At 37.6% G+C, this 25,540-nt stretch overlaps 1 protein-coding gene and 1 long non-coding RNA gene across 7 annotated transcripts in view; one reads left to right on the forward strand and one right to left on the reverse strand.

Moving 5' to 3' along the window:
• The first annotated feature begins 93 nt into the window (after window positions 1-93).
• The window catches only part of LOC107200218 (mediator of RNA polymerase II transcription subunit 1-like), a 27,065-nt gene continuing 1,618 nt past the window's right edge, over window positions 94-25,540 (forward strand). The window contains exons 1-16 of one of the 6 annotated variants that reach the window (XM_015618389.3): window positions 94-337; window positions 12,706-12,809; window positions 13,938-14,022; window positions 14,380-14,434; window positions 14,866-14,998; window positions 16,024-16,052; window positions 18,353-18,424; window positions 18,518-18,592; window positions 19,722-19,792; window positions 20,127-20,192; window positions 20,595-20,703; window positions 21,396-21,520; window positions 21,871-21,983; window positions 23,684-23,879; window positions 24,215-24,310; window positions 24,748-24,856. In XM_015618389.3, coding sequence (XP_015473875.1) covers window positions 271-337; window positions 12,706-12,809; window positions 13,938-14,022; window positions 14,380-14,434; window positions 14,866-14,998; window positions 16,024-16,052; window positions 18,353-18,424; window positions 18,518-18,592; window positions 19,722-19,792; window positions 20,127-20,192; window positions 20,595-20,703; window positions 21,396-21,520; window positions 21,871-21,983; window positions 23,684-23,879; window positions 24,215-24,310; window positions 24,748-24,856 — 1,505 coding nt within the window. In that variant the 5' untranslated portion in view covers window positions 94-270. The remainder of the gene's footprint in view (window positions 338-12,705; window positions 12,810-13,937; window positions 14,023-14,379; window positions 14,435-14,865; window positions 14,999-16,023; window positions 16,053-18,352; window positions 18,425-18,517; window positions 18,593-19,721; window positions 19,793-20,126; window positions 20,193-20,594; window positions 20,704-21,395; window positions 21,521-21,870; window positions 21,984-23,683; window positions 23,880-24,214; window positions 24,311-24,747; window positions 24,857-25,540) is intronic. The other 5 variants (XM_033511989.1, XM_033511991.1, XM_033511990.1 and 2 more) reach the window with 5 other exon arrangements.
• Window positions 6,485-8,754, reverse strand: LOC117243892. Its single transcript, XR_004495884.1, has 2 exons — window positions 8,632-8,754; window positions 6,485-7,265 (listed from the first exon to the last, which is right to left on the reverse strand). It is a non-coding gene; the product is annotated as an uncharacterized LOC117243892 (long non-coding RNA).

The following is a 25,540-nucleotide window of genomic DNA, read 5'->3' on the forward strand; positions in this document are numbered from 1 at the left end:
CGCCTCCGCATCCTGGAGGAGAGGAAGGCGCTCATCCCCTGCAAGAAGTAGGTGGCGGCGGGACCTGCGGCCGGGCCGGGCCGGGCGGGGCGGGGCCGGGCCGGGCCGGAGCCTGCCCCGGGAGGCCCATGCCGGTGTGGGGCCGTGTCCCGCTTGTCCCGCGGCACCGCAACCCCGGGCCTCGAAAGGAACCGGCTTTCCTTTCCCGCTTCTCCTCCTTTATTTCAGCCGAAACTCTTAAGGGAGATAGCGAGAAAACATTGTAGCTCGATGTCTGTCCCTCCTTCCCCCCAGCTAATCCCCCATCTGGAGAATAGAGGAGGCGTGTCCTGCCATGGTAAGGAGATAAATTCCCGACATCTGTCGCTAGGTTTATAAACACAATTATTTTTAATGGAGCTTTCCTCAGGGCATAAATGTAAGCTGAGAAAGTATTTAATATACTGAGTTTAAAGAAAACGGTCACTGGCAGAAGGGAACATGAAGCAGTGATCTTCTTAAGAGTTTCAGGTGTTTTTTTTTTAATAGTAATGGACCACTCCATGCATGGAGAATTTTATAGATGCCAATATGGAGAGTTTCCATGTTAATTACAATAATTCAAATAATTATAATAAGAGTGCCTTAATAACTGTATCCTTTACTGCTAAATTGTGGGCATGAAAGGGAGCTTTGTGCAAACAGAACATGATTTAAACGCATAATGTAAGTGATGTAATGAAACCTAAGCATAAAATGCTTATATCAAAGCTGACTGCTCAGCGTGCATCTTTGTTTTTCGCAGAGTAACCATTCAGAAACAATACAAATTGTTTTGAAGCATCCCCTCCTCCACATAATAGTTTGGCTGAAGGTAATTTCTCAGTCTAGAAATTCCAGATTTTATCACCTTGGATGGAAAACTTTAGCCTCGGTGTTCACCTCATGGAGCCACTGCACTTTGCTTGCAAAGCAGGTGCACTATAAAATTTTCATTGTTGTTTTCTGTTCTCTGTTTTCTGAAATTTTTGACATCTTGACATTCTGACATAATTTATCCAGTGTTTAGTATATATTCCTCTAGAATTTAGTTTTGTTTGCCTTACATTTTAGTATGAGCTAATTTTTGCAAATTCTGTAGAGTCTGAGAAACTGATAGCAATCCAGATGCAATTCTGATTAAAATATCAAAATACGTCCATTTGCATAAATAAATTTGGATTCTGTTAAATGGAGAGGGTGGGAAAAAAGGACAAGAGTAAAGGAAAGCTGGTAACACAGAGTCAACCAAATGTCCAAAATAAAACACAAAACATTTTTGATTTTTCATGACAGGGAAAAGTTTTCATGGTATCTGTGATTAGACTTTTCAAGAGACCATGAAAAGACTGGAAGAGTCTTTGCATGATTGTGTAAAAATAATGATTCAGGAGTCCTCAAGAAATCCTGGCCCAGCTTCTGCAGCCCTTTGAGTATCTCTGTGCTGTATTACTTTTTAATACTTATTCCAGAACCCTTCTGTTGCAAGAGTGGGTGAGTCATAGTTAAGGTCTCATTAATACTGATGTCTGCAGCCATTTAGTTCTTCCTTATTCTTTCAATACTAGAGCTAGTACAAAAGAAATTTTGCCCTGTAAGACATATAGTGTACTTATCTGGATGTTGGTAGCAGCTGTTTCATTCTCTGGAAATGTCCCTTTGCATAGAGTGGTTTGGGTTGGAAGAGACCCTAAAGATTATCTAGTTACAAACCCCCTGTCAAGGACAAGGATGATTCTCATTAGACCACATTGCTCAGAGCCCAATCTGGCCTGGCCTTTAACACTTCCAGGGACGTGGCATCCACAACATCTCTGGTCAACCTGTTCCAGTGCCCCACCATCCTCAAAATAAAGAATTTCTTCCTAAGATCTAATCTAAATCTAATTTTTTAGTTTATAACCATCTCCCCCTTGTCCTAACACTAATATGACCCTATAATACATTGATCTTTACCCTTTAGGTACTGGAAGGCCTCAATGAGGTCTTCCCAGAACCTTCTCTACTCCAGGCTGAACAACCTGAGCTCTCTGAGTCTGTCTTTGTAGGAAAGATGCTTCAGTCCTCTGACCATTTTTGTAGCCTCTTCTGGACTCTCTCTAACAGATCCACATTTTTTTTATGCTAAGGACTCCATACCTGGACACAGCACTCCTCTTGGGATCCCATGAGGGCAGAGTAGAGGGGGACAATCACCTACCTTGATTTGCTGGCCACCCCTCTTTTGATACAGCCCAGGATACCATTTGCCTTCTGGGCTGCAGGTGAACTCTCTAAGTCCTCCTCAGCATGGTTGCTCTCAACAAGTTCTCCAATATCACATCTGGTATTGCTCCGACCCAGGTGCAGCACTTTGCACCCGGATTTATTGAACTTGAGGTTCCTATAGACCCACTTCTCAAATTTATCTACCTGGATAGGATGCCTTCCTTCTGTTGTGCCATCTGCACCATTCAGCTTCACAGCTTCAGACTTGGTGGGGTGCACTCAATCCCACTGACAGTGTCATTGATAAAGGTATTAAAGAGCCCTGGTACCAAGACAGGCCCCTGAGGGACACAAATCATCACCAGCATCCACCTGGACATAAGAGCACTGACCACAACTCTGCCTGCATCCATCCAGCCAATTCCTTATCCACTGAATATCCCATCCATCAAATCCATGTCTTCAATTTGGAGATAAGGATGTCATGTGGGACCGCCGTACAGAAGGACTTACAGAAGTCTATGTAGTTGACATCTGTTAGTCTTCCCTTGTCAACTGTTGCTGTCACTCCATCGTGGAAGGCCACCAGATTGGTCAGACATGATTTGCTCTTAGTGAAGCCAGCTGGCTATTTTGGATCATCTCCTTGTCTTGTATGTGCTTAACATTGTTGCAAGAGTATCTCCTCCACAGAGCAAATTCTCTTTCTTCCCAGGAAAGAGAAGGTTTCCAGTATATGGTTATACAGTTATATATAGGTACATAGTTCCCTGGATCTCCAATATGTGCTTCCCTGGGTCTTCCTTTCTCCCCTTTCTAAAAATATGTTTCTCTTTTTCTAGTCACTGAGGACTTCACCTGACTGCCAGGGTTTTCCAAATATGGTGTAGAGTAGCTTGGCAACAACATCGGTCAGTTCCCTCAGGACCCTGGCATGCATTTTATCAGAGCTCACAGACTTGTGGCTATTCAGTTGCGTCAGGTGGTCTTGAACCTGCTCTTCACTTTACAGTGGGAGGGACTTCATCCCCATTTTGCACCATGCTGTTTGTTATGAATGTGGTCTTTGTCCTTTTATCTCTCTTTAGAGCTATCTTAAGACAAAAAAAAAATATTTTGAGTTTTTGTTTTGTGGCCCAAACTGCATGTTATAATGCAATGAAACAGTTTATAGTATAACCTTCATTTTTTGCTTGGATGAGCCCCTTGGCACCTCACCTAAACCAAGTGGAAAAAAATGAGCTCTTTAACCCAAAACTGAAAGAAGTATTTCCATGAAATTGCACATTAATAATTCCTATTCAATTGCTAATAAGTGATCATAGTGAGAGCATCTCTGGAGCACCTGGAATATTTTATGGCATGACTCTGGCTCCTCAGTGTAAGAGAGAAACTGGTCAGAGGAGAGTAAGTATTGCAACTACTTCACTCCAATGACTGTATAAGAATTTAGGGTTCACAGCCCAAGGCAACAAGAGTTTTGAATTGCACTCTCTCTGGTGTTTAAATGCTGCAACAGGTACCTAAAACCATACAGGCAGTGTAGTAGACATTTGCAATGTGGCTATAAAGGGTGTAGGTAATGAATGTTCTTTGTTATGCACATATGTGCCAATAAAGCTCTGCATATAAAATTCTTGAAGGGAAAAATTATGAAGAATAATTGGGTAGAAATGTAATTAATTGTGTGCTAGTAGTACTTGCATTATGTACCTTAATACAATTGAGAAATCAACTGACAAAGATTTCATTTATTTTAAAAAGCTAGAGATACAGTGGACATGCCAGACAAAGCATGTCCGAATCTTTGGGAAAAACATTGATGTGCAGCTTCCATTCCCATAGAGCAAAAAATACTTGTTTCCTTTAGTTTAGCACACATTTAGTAGCACACAATTTATATTTAAAGTATGCATAATTTAACACTGTAATTTTATCTTAGATTTCTGTTGACATGAATAAATGAACCACATTCTTTGGAAAACCATCTTATCATGCATAAAACATCCATTCTTCCTTCAAGTGCTCAATAAATCTTCCACGGTGAGAGAGACTTAATTTTATAAATGGACAAAGGAGAAAATGAACAAAACCACTTACTGGTTCTTGAGGGTACCCTCCCATTTCAGTCCAGAATTGATTACCCCAGCATCTGCTGGGTCTGTGGGTGTGTAGGTCTTTGTGTTGTGAAGTATTGCTGAACTGAAATCAATACATGGAGGTAGGATTTCCTGGTATTATGGTTAATTTCTTCTCTTTTACGTTGGTGGCACAACTGTATTAAAATTTATTAGACAACATTTTATTACCAATGTGTAAGGATGCATAAAATGTATTTGTGAATTGATAGAGTTTCTAAGCAGCAGGCCAGTTGAAAAGAAATCACCCAGCCCAAAACCACATGCATTCTGAGGAGAATGAAAGAGCTAGAAGCTTTTATCCACCTTCAGTTTGTACCAGTTGTGAGAAAACATAAGTAACAATGAGTGAAGAATATGCTAAACAATTACTTGGCTGATTATTAACATACTCATACTTCTCAAGTTTGTAACTTTGTGTGCTTTTCTCTGCTTCTATGTAAGGGACAGGTTTTAAGGACATACTGCTCTTGAGGTACATAACTGGCATTTCCAAGGGCAGATTTGGGAAGTAGCTCCCACTTCACACAGCCAAGAGTGATAGCTGCCGTGAGGCAGTGGTACATATACTGGTGGGGGGGTGTGGTCGGGTCTCCCTCTGAGTGTGCCTGTTTGTCTCTGAAAACTAGCAGGAAAATCTGATGTGACAAAGCTTATTTTGGTGCCTGCTAGGCAGTACAACTCCAGGTCTTAAGTGACAGACTACTGAATTGGAATCCATGTAATCTTAGTTCTACTCTGTGCTAGTTTTGGCTGGGGTAGAGTTGATTTTCTTTGCAGTAGATAGTGTGGGGTTTTGCTTGGGATTTATGCTGGAAACACTGTTGATAACACAGGGATGTTTTAGTTACTGTTTAGCCGTGCTTGTACAGCCTCAAGGCCTTTTCTCTTCTCACAGTCTCACCAGGGAGGAGACTGGGGGTGCACAAGAAGCTGGGAGGGGAAACAGCTGGGACAGCTGACTACAACTGACCAAAGGGATGTGCTATATAACCCATACCATATGCTATCATACTCAGCAATAAAAAGTGTGAGAAGAAGAAGGAAGAGTGGGGACATTTGGAGTGTTGGCATTTCTCTTCCCAAGTAACACATGGTGGAGCTCTGCTGTTCTGGAGGTGGATGAACATCTACCCGTGCATGGGAAGTGGTGAATTAATTTCTTGTTTTCCTTTTCTTGTAGTGTGTGGCTCTTGTTTTCCCTATTAAACTATCTTTATCTCAACCCTCGAGCCTTCTAACCTTCTGGTTCTTCCCGTCCTCACCCCACCCTACTGCAGGGGAGTGAGCAAGGGGCGGCAAGGTACTTAGTTGCCAGCTGGGGTTAAACTAACTAAAAAAAAGTAAAGCATACCCTCACAGTGTATGATCTTGGCCAGTCCCTCCATTTCCCATCCCAGCTTTTATATGCCTTTTACATTTAAAGGTTAAGCTCTGTAGGCACAGTCTTTCTTTATTTTTTTTTCAGTACATACAACCTGGGAAATGTTTATCTGTGACATGCACAGATAAATAAACATGAAATGCAATACAGATTCTGAACGCTCAGGAAAAGAAATCAACACAGACACAGAGGCTGTGTGGACAGTTGTTCCTTCTATTCTTGCTCAGTGCAAGGACATCTTAATCTACCAGTTTCCCTGAAGCTTCATCTGTGGCTGCCTGCAAACCTGTCACATGTGTCCCTACACTTGCAAAGAAAATACACCCTAAAAAACCCATAGTGGGATGACTGTAATAAGATTTTGGGTAATGAGATAGTTGCATTTCCTCAGCTCTATTATCTGTCCAAATGACAATATTCTCAGTATTCCATCTGAGCTAGTCATGGTTCCTAACACAGCTTTCTTACCAGTTTGAAAAGGTTCATCCCCAAATGCATCTTCCTTAGAGAAAATGAGGCTAAGTGACTTGAATAACAAGGAATTCATGAGTAATGATGAGTTTGCAGTCATTCATCTTGTCATTCAACAGTTAGGACAAATTATATCATTCTAATAGGTGACTAGGAATCTGGAAGTCTGAGAGTTGAGAGTTATAGCAAGGTTGGCTCAAATATATAAAAAGGGACAAAAACATTTTTAGAACATAATTAAGGAATTACCTAGTGTCAAAAAATATGAAAGCATTAAAATGTATAATTTAATGTGCATTGTATGTATTTCTAACAAGTCTTCATAGTTTAATTAGCTTCAGTTTTAACATGTAAGATATGAAAAGCAATGTGAAATTGTTTAACAATCATAGAGTGATGTAAAATGTGTACTTTATATAGAGTTCCTGTCTGCATGGCACTGCTGTAATATCTTCAATTGACATTTGTTGGGATTGAGCTCCTTTATGGTATTGAAAATGGTATTTCCTGAAAAATGTGTCCTTCCCACATGCTATTTTATTGAAATCAGTATTTGCCACTGAGTGCTTTTTCTTTTTTAGTCTGCATGTTATATAATCCATAGCCTTATATATATTCAAACAGAACTCTTAAGCTGAACAATCGTCTCCAAAACAATATTGGTTTAAAATAGCTCAGAGTAGACCTAAACTCATCTCACTTTTCTGTTATTAAAGTAAAACAAAATTCTGTATAATTTTCAAATTTTAATGTTGTCTATATAATTATTTAATATTTTCCTTTCTATGCATTTTCTGCTTTTCATATCCTCTTTTTCTGTTAATTCTGGTTTCACACCTTATATGGTTTCATATTTGTATCATGTTTTTTTCTTTTTCTTGTGATTTTCTGATGCCTTTCTCCACCTCTTTCTTTCATTGCTGATTTAATTCTTTCTTCTAATGGGGATGTGCTAGAGTAGAGTCAGGAAAATTGCAGTCTGGTTTCCAGTTCTGTGGCCAGCATTTCAGGAGTTACTTCCTCTCCCCATCTCTCTGCATCCCAGTCTGGAAAAACAAGATAATAAGCTGGCTGCTGTGCGGTTAGCTTTGAGACATATTGGTGGAAAGCTCCTTCAAGCACAATTATTACATTTCTGTATTACACCTCTTCTCTACCTCAGTGATCTCCTCAGTGCTCAGTATTATTTTCAGCTCCTCAATTCTTAGTCTTCTGCTTCTCCTTCCTTCCTCCTCCAACCGCTTCTTCTACCAGTAACATTTTCAATGTAGACCTTCAGCATAGTATGGATATTACTGATTTTGCCATTTTGTGCAGATTATGTGTCAGCTACATTCACTTTATTTCTCTCTTCAAGGAGAGCTGTGGCAGCTCTCAAGTGATGGGTTCCATTGATTTCATGCTGACTGATGTCAGTAAAGAATATGAATGATGGTGCAACACAATTTTAGTTACAGAATGATTTTAGTTATAAAAATGATCATAAGACTCTTAGGAAGATATGTAGAAAAAAACCAACAAATGTTCAGTTATGAATAGCAATCATGGTGTCCTATGAAACCCTGTAAAGAGCAAATGCACACACATGAAGGCAGCCCTCACGTGTTTGTTCATGAGGTTATTTAAATTATGGTTACACGGATCTAGGGCTTTTGGGAGAAGAACTTAAACAAGAACTACTTGGAGATTATAATGCTAATGTCAAGCAGAAATCAAATGTTAGCCGTGTCTTGACTATGACGAAAAGATGTGCCCTGTCTTTCTACATCCATGTTCATTTGCTATGAACCTATTCTGGTGTTTGTCAATACAGTTTTTGGCTTTGAAGAATCTTAATCACTTTCAGTGAAGGAGCAGGAAATTGTCAAAGACTGCCAGTGTTAAGTGTCTCAGACTAAGTGCCAGAAGTGCTATTCAGTAAGCTGTGAAGTAAAACTGGCTCAGTCTATATGGCTGTAGTGAAATAAAATGCAGACACCAACATTCTGATATTACTCTCAGGAGCTAACTCTTCATACTCTGTAACTGTGGACAGGATGTAGAAAGGAATGAAGGAAAGATGACAAAGCATACTGTAGTTTTTATGGGTTGTAAAGCCATAAACTGTAGACTGTTTCAGACTAAACTATAGGTCATAAAATTTAAGCAGCACTTCCACTCTGTCTTAGATAGAAGAGCACCTAGGACAGATAAAGGAATTGTTTGAATGCTCATAATTTTTTGTAAACACTGATTCATGTTCCAGTTACACACCCATTTTATAGCTCTGTCACTGCTGATCGCTCTAAAATCCCATGGCACTTAGCTCTGACCTCATAATTACAGCAACATCTCTTACACATCCTGCAATTCTAACTGGAACCACTGGTTTTCACAGACTGCCCCAGGCCTCAATTCTGTATTTAGACTTACTGTGGGCTGTTATGTAGCTGCTGTTTTCTCTGGTCAGAAGTTCAGCTGAGGGCTTCTGGAAAGATGTAATTCCAATAAAGTGCTGGATGCAGGCCAGTGAAGATATATTGCTGGTGATTTATTTTAATTTTATTCTTTATATGAAAAATAATCAATACTAGATATAGGATGAAGAGAAAAAAAGCAACTGCCAATGTGCCAAAAGAAACCAGAAACAAAAAAACCCACCAGTATTACACTGATTATGGAATACCGGGAATGTTTTCAGAAATGATGTCACTAAAATTTTTCAACAGTAAGCCAAGGTTTCTTATATTCTATAATAAATCTAGAGTATCTTCACTGAAAAAAATAATTAAATTGAAATAAAAATAATATGCAAGAATATGAATGAGAAATATATTGATTCTTTCTCAGAAAAAGAAATTACCATTCAATGAAATGGAAAAATCATCAGAAATGTTAGAACTATGAAATTACAGAATCCTATTTTCATATGAAACACAATGTGTGCAGGCCATACATTGTGAAGCATGTAACAGAGTCAGAAATTTAGCAAGATGCAGACAACCATGATGAAAATCAACCAAATAGTAATAATAATTAATTTCTCAAAAAGTGCCTGAAGAAGCATACCTGTTTTACCCTTTAAAAGAGAATAAGTTAACCTTCAATTATTTGAGAGCAGAAGAGGATTTAATCTGGGGACAATTTATTAAGTAACTGTGCACATGAAATATTCTTTCAGCAGCAGTTTTTGATAAGCACTCAAAGAGAGAGTAATCCAGAGCAGGTGGGCATGCAGGATTCGAGCAGTAATTCCATAATATATACTCATGATAATGCATGTCCAGTTGATGGTTTGTTTTTTTTTTATTCCACAAACTGACCCAGTTAAACATTTGTGTATTTAATATGCCTGAGAAGCTATAATTAGAACATTTTTAATTATTCATCACTCTTAACTCTTCTCTCAAGTGCAGTAATTCAATATGACAGTTCGAAATACTGGAACAGCACCTTGTTCTGAGGAACTTTCTGACAATACTTAGGCTTCTGTTTCTTATATGTGTTTTGTTTTTTTTTTCCAATCCTGCAATTTTATGTGAAGGATAATAATTGTCTTGGAATATTTTTCTTGTTATGAAAATCTGGCACAATTTCTATCCTGGAAAAATTATGCAAATTAATTTACCTAAATACATACATTTTAGCACAATGGAAAAGGCTTTTTTATTTAAAAGTTAAAGTGTATTTTATGTTTATCAGCCATAATGTACTGTGACTAATTAAACTTGAAGTCCTCTGTTTATTTGCAGAACAGCTATTATGCAGACCAGGTAAGCTGTGGCATGTTTCCTTCCGTTATTTTGGAAGTGTTCTCTTCAAGATAGTTAGCAAATAATTAATTTTTCTGCTTATTCAGGACATGATCAAAGCACTCGAGTCAGTATCAAGATCATAGAGACTCCAAAGAGCTCTGGACAAACATTTATGAAAAATGCCACAGAAGTATTAAGCATTACCAAGCTGTGGTATGTCATATTTGCACATACCCATTCCTATGATCTGGACTGAGGCAACCTACTTTACATGGGCCATCGTACATGTTCTTGCTCAGCAGAAAATATTTCAATAGATTGTTCAAACAAACCTAAGCTAAAATGACTCCCTAGAAATGCTGAAAACATGTTTTTAAATTTATACACCAATTAACACGTAAAGCTCATGATTATATCTATGATTATAGCTATGGTCACTGCTAAAGTCAGGTTAAAAATGAAATTAATATTTAATACCATACACCAAGCTAATAATTTTACAGAAGAGTGATTTACCACAAGTGCGGAATTATGTCATCAATTTACTTGATCACATTTCACCTCCTTTGTAAAAGCTGAAGCATAAATATATTTAACTCACTCAGCTGCATTGATTTTCTCTAACTAGTATGCCTGATACTTGTCTGGAGACAAATACCACTTTTTGATGTATACTCCTCCTGGGATTCCTAGGCCTATGCTTAGTTTTTTTTCTGTAATCTTAGTGAGGGCAATGAACTATTTAGTTTCTACTCAGGTTTCTACATGCAAGTAAAAAATACGCTATTTTATGTGGTATGAGACTATTTTAGGCACTGCAGCGTGTCAGATAACAGCTGAAAGCAGAAGGTTTGCTGTAAGTGCCACCCAGGGTTTATGTAGGGTTATGTAGGGTTTATGTAGGAGATATGCTCTTCTTGCTCTAGACCTTGACATCCCACAGCAACCACATTTTGAGCTAGTGTCTGGACAAAGGTCCAGGATTAACCCTTGAACCTCACACTGCCATTGTGCACTGATTCATATGTACAAGCAGACTGCAACCTGAGGTGACCACAAAATACACAATTTTTTGTACAAATACAATGCAAACATTATCAATACCTTTTTTAAACTCCCTCCACTACAGAGACTAAAGACCCCCTTTTGGAGTGCTTTCTTGTTTTGCTGAGTGATTGTTACTATCATACCCCCCTGCCTTTGTCTCCCAGTTAAATTCAGTCTCTATACTACACCTTCTGAAAAGATGACATTATGCCTTAGATGTAGAAGAACATGGCTAACAGGATACCTCTTGTAAAAAGTAGCAGAGGTGATGTTACCATGCTTATCAAGCCCCAAGTTCAAACACTAACCCCTGGGGACTACTTTTATGAAGACTTTTGCCTTGTACAGCACCTATGGGTGCTGTGTTGTGGCTGCTACAAATAGGAGGCTTGGTTTCTTGCAGTGTGAATGGAGATAGAGGGTGGGTGGCAGCCCTTCTATCAGCATGAAGGCGTGGGTGAGTGGGGGCATGTTCCCAGCGAGTGTGCTTGCAAGATCTGATTTGGCTCCACTTCTTCCCCTTCCTCCAGCTGGCTGAAGTGGCCTGATTTATACGGGGCAGTGGTTGCTGCTCTGTCATCCTCCCTGCAGGAGGAGGAAGCTGCCAGTCCCTTCTCACTATCCCTCCTTGGTGTATGCAAAAAGTGTATACATCCCTCTCCTAGTCAGTCTTTCCCCATGCAGTACTGCTGGCTCAGAGGGGCCAGATCTCCTCAGCTATTGTGCCCACTAAGTGAAAAAAGCCCTTTGTAATATTTCTTCTGGTTCTGGGGCAAAGCAAAGTGGGTGGCATGTTGCAGGACTCAGTTTCTTCTTATTAATAACTTTGGGGTCTTCCTACCTGTCTCAGACTGATGTATTAGGAAATTCACTCCTGTTTTTCTCCTAATTGAGTAATGATTATGGAAGTATCAAATCTCAGCAAAAAACTTTCTTTGTACATCTGGATTCTCTGTAAGGCCAAAAAGAGTATTTATAAGGTGACAGTTGATGGACTGAATATGCCCCTTCTCCCAGCCCCATTCTCATTCCTTGCCATCCCAAGGAAAAAAAATGTTGCACCCCTGCACTGAGATTATCCTCTGAAAAATCACAGAATAATTTGGGTTGGAAGGGACCCTTAAAGACAATTTACTCCAATCCTCCTGCAATAAGCAGGGACATCTTCAACTAGAACTGGTTGTTCAGAGACCTGTGCAACCTGACCTGGAATGTTTGCAAGAGTGGGGCATGCACCCCTTCTTTCAGAAACTTTTTCCAATGTCTTAACACCCTCATCATAAAAAATGATCTCTGATTTTTTATCTCTAATTAAAGTGACCTTTAATGAGCTCTAGGTTGGTGTATCTGGATTTCTCAAGTCCATGGCAAAGCCTTGGTATTTATTAAGAGTACACATATGAAATTGTGCATAGGTAAAGAAAGCCTAATTGTTTAACAAACTGAAGATTGGGCTACATATCTGTATTTAATATTGAGAATATTTGCCTATACAAATCTCCCCCTACTCTGTTTCTCTCAAAGTCTTACAAAAATTAGATGCTTGTATGTGCAAAATTCAAGTAAAACATTTTTCATTACTTCCTTCTTTGAAGCATAACATCTATGACCTTAGCAAGGTTTTACATTTGTCCTCCTCCAGCATTTCTGGTTGCCAGTGTAAATACGTGCCATTATATTTAGAACATTTTGACATGTTTTTCAGGTGTTCTGACAGCTATTTCTACCAATGCTTTAATGGAACAGTTGCGTTTAAAATATCAACAAAGGCCATGGACTGAAACTCTAAAACTTGTTTATTTTTGCATGGTAAGAATCACAGGTTAGGTGAGAGAAGGCTATGTGGTATAAGAGTATGTTTCCAAGGTAGTTAAAAAATTGCTTGACTTTCAAAAACAAGTAAAACCAACTAAGCAAAAAAACCCCATGCAGTCCAAAACCGACCAAAAGATAATCCCCAGAAAAACCTGGTGCCTAGTATTGCCTGCCTCCCCATTTTTCTTAGGACAATGGATTATAAAAGTTTCCTGCCTCATTTTAACACTTTAGGTGTTGTTTCTTCTGTTGTTTTAATTATTCAGGGGTTACTACTGGTTGTCTACCAGTTGAGGTTGCTTTCCATTCATTATCATTACCATGTTCATGGTATGTAAAGACAATTTATTACCTACAGGACTGGGAAAAAAAAATATTGTATTTTAGAAACTGGTCTGAAATCTGCTATCTAGACTTTGTGCTGCTGTGGTATACCTTAAATCATTCCATGCTTCCTGCCTTTCCATAGCTAATTTAAGAATCATCTTCATAAAGAGCATATTAACACAATTGCTGTGAGCGCAGTATAAAAAATCCCACTTTTTTCCATGATAGTTTTTATTAATGCTTAACTCAAGCCTTACTCTGAAAACAATGTCCTGAATTTGAACAAAGTGAAAACTCTTCACCAGTGAGTGCTTGTTAATTGAAGTGTGAAATGTGAGAAGTTTTCAGACAAGAGCTTGAGGAGAAACTGGGAGAGTTTACTTGCTACTGAAGTGAATATCATCAGCTGAAACTTGTATCCTAATGTAACCAAGTACTCCTGTGGCACTATCTATTCACTCGGGCAAATTTTTTGTAAAATTAAAAACACAAGTATTTTCTTAGTTTAGCTTCATAGTGAAATTAGCTGACACATCTAGTGATCAGCTCAAAAGAGAGGGGAATGGAAAGCCACTCCTTGCTCCAAAGGCATCTGGTATGTAATTACTGCACAATGATGTCTTCACAAATCCATTCAGTGCTGCCATTTCAGAGATAGCTCCAGTCCTAGGTAATCTCTGTGTTTGACAAAAACAAATAACCAGAGGTTTGTTGTATGGGGCATCTGTGTGCTGTGTTTCTTAGCTAGTAATTTAAAGAATCTTTCTCTGTCTTTTGTTTTCACAATTGTGCTAGGGTAACCCACATGGAAAGCCTGTCAGTAATGCTCCAGATGGTCTATTGCTTTCCTGCACAGAGAAGATAGAGAGGACATTAAATGGTAATGAGCTGTTGGATAACTCAAAGTATATTTTTAAAATATTGTGTGGAATCTAACAATCCTTCTCTATTGATGTTCTTCACAACAAGGTCAAATATACAAACATAGAGGTGGATAAGAGACAAGACTTGTAACTCCTCTTTGGGCTAAGCCTTCAGGCTAAAGCTAGTCTTAAAGCCTGAGAATACTTTCTACCCAGCACAGCACTTAATAATCATAATAGTTGTCATTAATAAAAAGTCATTAGAGAGATAATATTTTCTCATTACCTAAATCATATCCTTTGAAGCAAGAAAATACTGGTTCTACTTCTTGATCACTGCAGTTTGATTAAATTGAATTTCTGCTTTTTTTCAGCTAAATCCATGTTTTCTGTTATGAATGCCTTGGAACTTTTATCCAGACAAAAAGGGTAAGTTTGTTTATGAATAAATGCAAATGAGCAAGCATGGCCTCAAGTCCAGAGAGGAATACATCTGGATGGCTTGCCAACAATGTTATTTCTTAGCTCAGTGCTCTAATGGTATGTATTTGCTGTTTTGATTAGCCCTATGTAGAGGAGGTTATTGGGTAAAGAGAGGGCATAAATGCCTACATCCCAAAGCTGCAGACTGAGATTAATAGTTTTGCTCAAACAAACGTGATAATGTAAATAGCAGAGCACAAATAGCTGCCTGGTTGGATAGGTTTCAGAAGCTGAGGCAAGGAGGTGTTATTTTTGAAGCATCCCTTGTGTCTCTTCCCACAACCAAGTAAACTATACTAATTTCCTTTTAAAAGTTACAGAATTTTTATATATACAACCTTTCTTATTTTTTTTTTCCTTTTTCTCATCTTTCTCAGACTTACTGTTCATGTTAGCCCCAGTGGAACTGCCTGCTACATAACATCAATGATGTTTTATGTAGAAATTCAGCTGGAGAAGGATGGAGATGTGATGGATGTAAAGCTGGCTCACTTTGAAGAAGCTCCTGTGGTAAAATTAATTTTCTCTGTCTCACGACCCTGTAGTCTTCCACCTGGCTTCCAGCTGTCATGTCAGAAAGGTTTTGACTTCCTTTTGGTCTTGTCACACTTGCAAGCCTGTGCATGACACTAGTTACCTTTTTAGGTATCCGACTCTCTCACACAAACTTACAACTCAGTTACACATACTAAATACTCTAGTGCTAAGTATTACTGTAATAGTCAGTTGACAGGCCCACTTTCCAAGAATTTTGTCGTATCATGCATAAATATTTTTATTTTCATGCTTCAATGTTACCAGAATACAGTAAATAACAGGGGCTTAAAATATTTTCCTACCAAAGTGTAGTGCAATATATATTCTCAATGGATGCCTTGGAGCTATTCTGTTTTTTTATTCTCCCTTCTTTTGGAATACATATATTTCTACCAGTGGGGATGTTTTTCTAGCAAAATTTCTATTAAATTATTCACAGCATATCACTCTAAAGTTCACATATCATGTTCTGCAGTTGTTACAGAATTACAGACAATTCTTCTGATCAAAGATATAACAAGCTGTTGTGGGGGGTTGGGGAATTTAAACTCTGGTTTTTGTCAATAAGTATCCAAACTATTACACTGCCCTGAAGTTAATTTTGCCCATTATTTTTAGTTGAAGTCAGCCCTGGAATTTCAAATTGTTCATTTAACCAGCACAGGTCTGTTGATCAGTGAGTGCTGGACAACATCATTAGAATGAAAAAGCATATTCAGAGAATTCTAGCACAACCAATAAAAGAAAAACTGGCCAAGATGCAAATTTTTTTTCTCTGAAAGAGTTTATCAACAAACTATTTCTGTTAATTTTATCCACTTTCACAGAGCCTTTGTTCTTCTGTTAGTCTTGCTTTTCAGTGTTGGGGTCTTTTTTATGCTAACCATGCAGCTATTTCAAAGTAATGGGGATCAAGCTTATCATTACGAATGAAATGCTTATAAAACATGTATCAGAAATGGCAAGAAAGATGAAACTCCTTTCTCTTATTCCTATAGGTTTGTGATGACTTGGTCCAGCTACTAAGGTAAATAATCATGTATAGGGTTTCATGTTGAATGGAAAGGAATTCCTGATGCTAGAACTATTCCAGTTTAAAAACTGAAGAAGGGAAAAAAAATAAAAAAAAATAAAGACAATCAGGGAACAATAATATGAATCCAGAAAACAACAGAAGAACTGACAGCATTTTGGATTCCATTTTTCGTGGGAAGTTGGTTCCAATCCTCCATATTGGAAGTTGGTTGTCATTGTAACTATTATTACTTGCTTCAAATTTGTAAATAGAAGGTTAAAACTGCAGCAAATACAGTTTTGAAAAGATACTCCAGGCATGTATTTCTCAAGTCATTCCACCAAATGCATCTGCTTCAACTGAGCAAGGGTAAAGAGTAATCCCCAATACATGGGCTCTAGTTGCCAGTCAAACACAGCCTTGGAATACTGGCCTTTGTCTTGGCTGCAAGAATTATAGAACTATTTGGACCCATGGTTTTGGTAATGGACCGATGATGACAATTCAGAACTGGCAGATTTACAAACACAGACTAGGTATTACATTTCCTCTCTTCCTTCCATTAAATACTAAATAGTCTTTGTATTGTCCTTATGCAAATACTTTAACTGCATGTCTTTCAGGCTTCTCTCACAGCAATAAAAGCAAGGTGTTATCACATGGCCTGAGTTTCTTTGCAAATACATAGGAGGAGATGTGACCCTAATTTTCTCATATAGCAGTAGGGCACTGTATGTATTTATTATTACCGTATTTTGTTCTGTCTGAATAGTTGCTGTTTCAGGTCAGGTCACCACTTTAAAAGTCTGTTTTTAAGTTCTTCAGTGAATATGATCAAGGTTCCAGATTTTAATGAGTATATTTAGGAAACTGGATTCTTATTTAAACACTATAGCCAAATAGTAGAAAGGGAAGATAAAAAGAGACAGAATAATCATTGACCTTGAGTGTTTCATCTCTCTTTTTCCTCAGAAATTAGGTTATATTTGCTTTATGGGTGTAAACAGCTATGACTTAATGCTTCAATTTATTGCCTACAGGACTGGGAAAAAAAATATTGTATTTTAGAAACTGGTCTGAAATCTGCTATCTAGACTTTGTGCTGCTGTGATATACCTTAAGATCAAGTCCCAAGAAGGTACATACCTAGATTTTTGAAGATCTTTATCATGCTGCATGTCACACTGTTTAAACAAAAGGGATTTTTAAAAAAATCTTTTCCTAGATTTTTGACTTCCAGTGATGTTAATGCCAGCAGTTTGGCTCTGAGCACTGGCATATAGTTATCATTGGTACTGTGTGTGCTACTTCTCTGCCTTCCTGGTTTTGTTAAGATTTGTCACAAAGTACAGGTACCCTTTCTACACCTCTTGGTCTAGTATTTTATTTGGTTGTCAGGCAGTTTGTTATATGTGTAATGTTTCCTGTGTAATGTTATCCTGTGTTTCAAAGTAACTATAAAATTAAGATGAACCAGCCAGCTAATGCACAGCTGGTGCTGTGTCTGTTCCTGTACTATGCATGCCTGCTTCCCTCCTTTTTCCCTGCTTCCCGATTAGTCTGGCTGGAAAGAGACTGAGGGGAGCTGAGTGACTTGTTTAGGTTCCAGGTTTGAAAGAGTTTGTTCCAATGTCAAAGTTCAGGCAGGCTCATTTTGTCTCTGCTGATCCATGTTGCAGCCACATCTGCATGGGGAGGGAAGGAAAGTCTTGAGCTGTCTGTGTGACTGCAGCACCAGAGTTAAGCTTAAGCAAGCGAGTAAATACCTGGTGGGTTAGTCTGAACACAGTTCCAGGCTGTCACACCAAGGCAAAATCTGCAGCAATTCTGGGGTATGAGCAGTCTGAACCATTTCTTTACAAATCAAGCCACTTGTACCATTCTTTCCTTTTTGATTGATGTATCTATCAGTTATATTTAAATAATATTTATATTTTAATGAAAAGAGCAATGTACACATGCACGGTCTTAGGGAAGTAGTACTACATTACTAGCTTTATTGGAACATCAGGTAAAGTGTTTTGCAGCAAATGAGCTGTCATATTTGTGTTTTATGTAAATTTATTGCTTTCAGTAGTGCCTACTTCAGTCAGTGCCAGCTTCAGCTATAATTACAGTGCTTCTTGCAACAAAACCAGAGGTTCACATTTTCTGGTATCTTCTAAGAAAACTTAAAATCAGTATCGCTACTTGATGTGATAAGGAGGAGGCCGCTGTCATTCTAAAGTGGTGCTTTTTCTAGCAAGTTATGTAAAAAAGAGTTATTTTCCAACTCATTTAGTAGTGTGATAGTCATTATTTCTTTTTGTTAGGATGAAGAACTATGATGCCTTTGGCAAGATTCTAGAAGACCTGTCAAATATGTATCAAATTCCAGGAAACAGGTTGCAGTTATTTTTTACTCAAAAACTTTTGAAATCTATAGCCTAACTTTCGTTTACTTACAAAAATAATAAATTGTCTTTTCTCTCTTCCAGCGAAATGAAAGCTAAGGGATATCTTGCTTTGCAGGCCCTTGAAAAAGATCTTTATTCAATGTCTCTTCTGGACAGGTAACTTATAATTTATGTCTTTGTCTCTTTATCTCTACCCACACCCCTTCATTTCACTAAAAAACAAGTTCATGGATCTAACTGTAGAGTAGGATGTGGAAGGCTAATGAGTTTTCTCCTACTGGGAAGCTTGAAGCCTTTGTCAACCCCAGATATGGCAAAGGGAAACGATCTACTGAACTCCTGTGCTTTATCTAAGGGATTTCCTGGGAAACTGGTTGGTTACAGAGCTTGGGGCTGTGTGCATGTGACCACCCACTGAGAGCAAACAGCAGTAACGTTTAAATCTCCCTGTGGCAGAAGTAAAATAGACCTTCTGGGCTTCTGCTGTTTGGGTATCTCATTTTGTCCTCAGGTTTTAGATCAGGAGTAGTGAATGCCAGCTTTCCTCCTTCCTTTTCTTGTTTCTCCTTTCAAAGAGTAAGATTACAGATGTGGAACAGTTTCCTAAGCCTCTGGTAATTGTACAAGGATTTTCATTATTTTCAGAAAATCAGAGTTGAGGGCAGTGCTTTCCCTCTGCATTTTTTAAATATCTTCTCTGATATCTTGCCTGTTACGTTACATACACACATACCTTGGCAGGTATGGCCTCCTGTAACTTGAAACACCCTCTTGGATTATTTTTACAGTTTTCCCCCATGAAGCATAATAACACTATGAACTAATGTGCTGTATCCTTGCTAGTCACTGATATCTCAGTAAATATTATTTATAAGTTAAACAGATTATTTGTCCCATCTATGCTCTAAATTTATGCACTGCAGAGTTAGTACACAGCTATGTAAATGTATGGCTGTATGTGTTCACACTTGAAGTCAGAGACTGGTTCAGTTCAAGTTAGTTTATCTGGGTTATTTCTTCATTCTTTGCTCAAGCAGTTGCCACTCTAATATTTTTGACCCCCTTCATTTCTGTGCAACATGAAACAGCTCAGATACAGGGAAATTGGAAGCCCAAGTCCCAGGAGTAATGCATATGTGGAGTTGTGGTGTTTTGAAAGCTGGACATACAATCTCCTTCCAAGGAAGCATTGTCTTCTTTTGATTAAGGATACAAATTAGAAATTACATTAGCCTAGCTAGCACTGCAATACAGGAAACACTAATTAAGATGTGTTTTGAAATAGAACACAGGATCTAAACAGAGTTACTGAAGTACTTAATGGAAAAGTAGGACACCTGGTGCCAAGAACTGGAGGTGATTTTTTTTTCTTTTTCTCCTTTTTTTTCCCCTTTTCCCTATTCTGAATTCAAAGAATTGTAATCAAAAAACACTACTGAGTTGATCTTTGTGTACAGGAAAGATCCTCTACTATAAATAAAACCTGCTGTAGGGACTTTCTGTGCTTGTATTCTCAGATAATGCACAGACATACCGAACATATGTTGAACATATATTTTAAGTAGAGATGTGCTCTTACAAGAAATCCCCTATGCCCATCTACAGAGTTGGTTTTTCACCTTTATGTCAAGGTACCAAACATATTTCATCTACTGATCTCTGTAGTAATGATTGGTTTTTTATTCCTCAGGAACCCCAATGAACATTGAATTCTACGTTTCTCCCTATCAAGTTTTGGAAGCAGAACTAAATCATGGTAAAGCTATTTCAGCTATTCTGCTGTTTCATCAGAAATAGCTAACATGAAAAGTTTTTCAATACTAACTGTTTCATTAAGCAAACTTAATTAATGAAAGCTCAGAAATAAAATTTAAAATTCTAATTTTGTAGAACAGTTTATGTGATGCACTTTATCACAGTGTTAATGTCCATCAGGAAACTACTTTCCATTTCTTGGTTGTTGATTCAGCTATTGCTGCTATCCTCTTTGGACATCTTTGGCCTTTTGGTCATCAGTGCAGGCTTCTCTTTGTTGCCCACACCACTGTGGCTGTCAGTTGGACCTGACCTTCCAAGTCCTTACCATTGTACATTTTGCATGCATAGACTTAATATATACTAAAATAAGGAAAATAATTCCATTCTCTTTCTCCCTCAGGTTCCCAGGTATGTGGAACAAAAGCAGTTGTAACTGTTGAAGGCATGGATACACTCCACAAACTGCCTCTTTCTCCATTAATTGTAGATCCTCAAGCTGGAGAGGACAGGTGAGGCTTTGGACACTTGTCAATACAGAAATGGATTTACAAGACACTGGCACTGACTTCAGCATTTAACTCACATTTAGCCTCTGCTGAAAGTAGGAAGCTTTGTTTTATTTATGGCTTTATGCTCCATAGCTACACCCTCTATAATCTGGGGCTTTTATGGTTTTCCTAAATGGACTTTGAAAGTATTGTGTTCATTTTTAACTGTGTCACTATGAATTTATTCATAGATTTGAAGGCAGAAAGCCTTCAAATATTACTGAACTTCATAGTATTCAACAAGCAAGTCCTTCACAGATTCATAGTAAAGAAAGCATATACTGAAAGATATTACACCTACAACACACAAAATAGTTTGCCATCCCACTATGGATACTGACACCTCATCTTTCTCTACCTCAGTGCTGTCTGGAGAGAAAGTCTGAAGTAATTTTCCAAACTAAAATAGTTTGGAATTATTTGTAAAAAATACAGCTCAGTTTCTGTGCCTGACTTTTCCTTTTGTCAGTTTTCACATAAACTATGTTTTAAACTATTAAAGTTACATTTATAATGCAAAACATTTCTCAAGTCAGAAAATGTATGGAACATAATAAACTGCTAGGGACCTGATAGTGGCCTTGCACTAAGAGTCCTTGTTATGGCAATTTCTGTAAAAAAAAGCTTTCATTCTGACAATTTTTTTTTCCTAGCAGCCTTGTTTTTTTGCAACTGACTGATGAACTCAGCATGGATTTGCCAGCTCTTTTTGTTCTGAAGTTTCATCAACCTGTTCCAATGTCTTCATCCAGTATTGAAGAGATACAGAGGCTCACAGGCATGTTGTAATTGTTTTTTAAGACTAAGCGCTACTGTGACTATGTATTGCTCATTTGCCTTTTACTTTCCCATGTTCATGTTGCAAGAACAAGTTGCTTCTGGGGCAGAACATACTCTGTTCTATCAGTCCAAGTGTAACATTTAACACCCAGTGCAAAATGCAAAAGTTCTAAGAAAGACATGACAATTACAGGCAAAGTTAAACACTCCTACCTCAAATTCTCAATAGCAAAAAAGGGGAATAAAAAAGAAAATAAATATTTTTGTCTTTTCAAAACATTGGGTTTAATAGTAGCTTTCATAACCTACTGTCATAACCTAATTGCTAATAAAATGACCTGGTTTCAGGAATTCAGATTTCTGGCTTGAAACTAGCTCCACTGTATGAGCTAATTGTTCAGTCTACTCTTAAAGAAAAATGCAGTGAAGACTTGTCTACAAATAAATCTTGTTTCGTTGTGGTAAGTATAGTGTGCATTTGACATACACTGTGCTGTTGCTCAAGATACATATATACTGAACTACCATTTCCCCATAAGCAAGCAATGTAGGTTTCCCAGAATCCCAACAAAAGGGCTCTTTAGGAAATAGTTCAATTTATGAAGCAGTATTAGATCCTTCATGTAAGTGAGCTTCTCATCCTCATTAATGAAACACTGGGTGCTTGGCTGCTGAAGTCATACTAATTTGTCTGTGTGTAACCCAAATATTTACTCTTCTAAAAATTGCTCAGAACTTTATCATTAATGCCTTAAAAAGAAGGAAACTTATTGATTGGTGTGAGGATCAAGTCCCAAGAAGGTACATACCTAGATTTTTGAAGATATTTATCATGCTGCATGTCACACTGTTTAAACAAAAGGGATTTTTAATTAGATAACAGTGGGACTATTGATTCTTTTTAAACAGACTGGCAGGAAGAAACACATAAAGTGTTACAAGAGTCATGCCAACAGCTATTGAGAGACAAGGTTGTTTAACTGTAAAACTTCCTTTTAGTAACTCCATTATTGAAATACAGTTTCTCAGGCTGCATTATATGTAAAGTTTTAGAACAGAAAGTTGTGGCTAAGATGCTTTCTGGCAGACTTATATACAGGGCAACTACAAGACAAGCTTCACAGAGCTACTTCTTTTTGCTAGAAAACATTAATTTTGCAATTCATGGCAGCAAATGAAGAGAGCATTTTTTTCTGTTCTATGAGCAGAGTTTGTAGAGCCCATTGCCCTTTTAGTTCTTGCACCTTGAGGTGCAAGAAGGTAGTAGTAAATTTATACCATGCTAAAATAATGTTTGGCAAAGCTCTTCTGTTCTGTAAGATGGAATTAATCTTTCAATTCTATTAGATACACATGAAAAGTCTCTGTAACTTTTCAAGAATTCCCTAAAATATTTGTATTTGGTGGAAGAAGGTTTTACTTCTGAGTTTAAAGATTTAATTTCTAGAATTACTAAATTGCATTCTAATCTTGAAATAAGTGTAGGGGAAATTCTTTTGATCCATGAATACATGAGGAAAAGCTCTTCAGCTTTTATTAATGTAGACCCTCCTAATTAACTGCCCTGCCCTGTTCTTAAGGGGACAGTTTCCACTTGCCATCCTGAAGTAGATAATATAATAGTGGCACTTCTAATTTCATCGGAGAATCACTGTTAACTTGGAGAGGTAATAAATTTTTCTTACTATTCCTCCTCATCTTCAAGTGAATCTCAGGAGATATTCCAGCCAAGCATACCTCTCCAAAGAAAAAGTAGTAGTGATGGAGGCTGGAACATCTGATTTCTGGTACAACTGCTATCCTGTTTGTGCAACTATCAAGCAGCATTACTAAGACAGTATTATCTTGGTCACTAACATTTTTATAGCCTATAGGGCTCTGAAAAGTTTTTGGAAGAATTGGTGACATTTGAACTCCTGACCACTTGGCTCTGGGTATATTTGCCTAATTTGTATATATTTGGATGGGAGTGGATGTCATTTAGCTCCCTCTAAGGATTCTACTAGAAATGCAAAGGTATGATGGACATGCTAGAAATGTACCTTTCAAAAATATTTTTGTTGTAAAATAAAAAATAATTTTGATTGTAAAATTGCCTGATAACATCAAACTCTACTTTCCTGTTTTCAGTCCTTGAAATATCACCAGATTTGTTGCTTAGTCTCTTCCAGATTGCCCAAAGCACTGTTACTTCATAAACAAGGGTTCAGAAAAATCAGATTTAGCAGGAGCTTTGGTCAGTAAAATCCCATTTAGCCATCCAAAGTGCGTGCCTGGTGTAATAGAGATTCTTCGACATCAAGTGGCATATAACACTCTTATTAGCAGCTGTGTCTCTGAGAAGCATATAAATGAAGGTAAATTGTGTGGCTGGAAGTGATGGCACAGTATTAGAGACAAACTAGTTTCTAAGTTGGGTGTTGACAGATTTTACTGCTCCCTTGCCAAAACTGTCATTAGTTGTGGAGTACTGTAAATGATAAAAAATTCTTACCACTGTATTGAATTTTTTTTTTAACTTTATGCTCACTCTATGCACATAAACTAAGATGTCAAAGTGTCAAAGATGTCATCAATTATTAATGAATAATTAGACTATTGTACCAGTATTTTTTAAATTTTGGCATGTAATTCAGCCAAAAAGAGTCAAATTTCAATGGTGGATATCACTAAACAGTAATTTTATTTGTAGATGATTCAGAACTGCTTTACTTTGAAGTGGTACCACACAAGAACACCAGCTTTTCTGTCTTTTTCCTTCATCCTGTGAAAGAGAATTTAGCCTGTGGTATGTGTGGAATAATTGCTACTGTCCTCTTCACTGATCTGATAAGGGACTTGGCTCTATCTAGGCTCTTGCACTGTTTCTCAGTTACAAACATTCTAAGGGCCACTCAACAGTCTGCAGCCCATGAAAAACACCAAGTGTATACACTTGTATATAAACTCCTTACTAGAAGGTGCTCTGTACTCAGAATAATACAGGAAGTAAATGCAAATATTCAAGTCCTGTTTTGTCTTGGCCTGCCTTTAATTAATAAATTGTAACTTCCACTATTTTTGATTTAATTATATTAAGGAAAAGCAAGTAATGCAAATATATTGCTGCAAACCTCTTTCCACTGATTTCAGTCTTACATCTCTTCAAGCATCAAAATGAAAGGATGGTTTTTAATGTTTGTAAGTATTTCAAAACAAACATTTTTCTGTTCTGTTCCTTCTTAGTTGTAATTGATGTTATAAGCTCTAGAGAAGTCCAATGTCACCTTCATTTAAATCCTCAAGATCCAACTCTAAATTCTAGTGATGACTTCATAGCAAGAGTTGTGAAACGGTAAGTACTTTTATTTTATAACAGTTGAAATGAACATAAGATGTCCATTTAATGGTAATATCATGTGCATTCATAATGCCATAAACTAAGGAACTGGAAAACTTCTCTCTAGTAAAATGCTGTAGTACAGAAGTGGGAATAAGTTACTTCAGTGTCTTAAATAGCTCTTTCAAAAATTTTAAACGTTGACAGCGATGAAGTGTTTCTAGTAGAAAGCATGGGGAAGCAGGGAAAGACTATTGAGTGAAGAGTTTTACCTTGTAAAAAGATGCTTTTCTGAAGACTCTAGCTGATGACAGTCTCATATCTAGCATAACTTAGCATGGAAAGGTCTTTTTACACATCTACCTAGTAGCAATCAGTGCTTCTCTTCAGAAAGTGAGTTGTATACGGCATGTCTACAACACTGTCTCTGGCTTGTTTTCTGAACAAATTCCAAAAGAGCAAGTTGTTGTGATACATGAGTATAGGCTAGACAAACTGATTCAGAACAAAGTCTAAGAGCACTAATTGATTTGGCATAAGCTAGTATACAACTATCATCTGTTTGATGACAACCAAATCAATGCAGGCTGGATTTTAAACATGATTTTAAACTAGGTACTATTTTTGGAACCAGGTAAAGAATGGGAAAAAAACCTCTTCCAGTATAGTGTTTTAGAAAAGATATGTTCTGTACCTGTG

Source organism: Parus major, chromosome 2 (genome assembly GCF_001522545.3).
Source record: "Parus major isolate Abel chromosome 2, Parus_major1.1, whole genome shotgun sequence".
NCBI lineage: Eukaryota > Metazoa > Chordata > Aves > Passeriformes > Paridae > Parus > Parus major.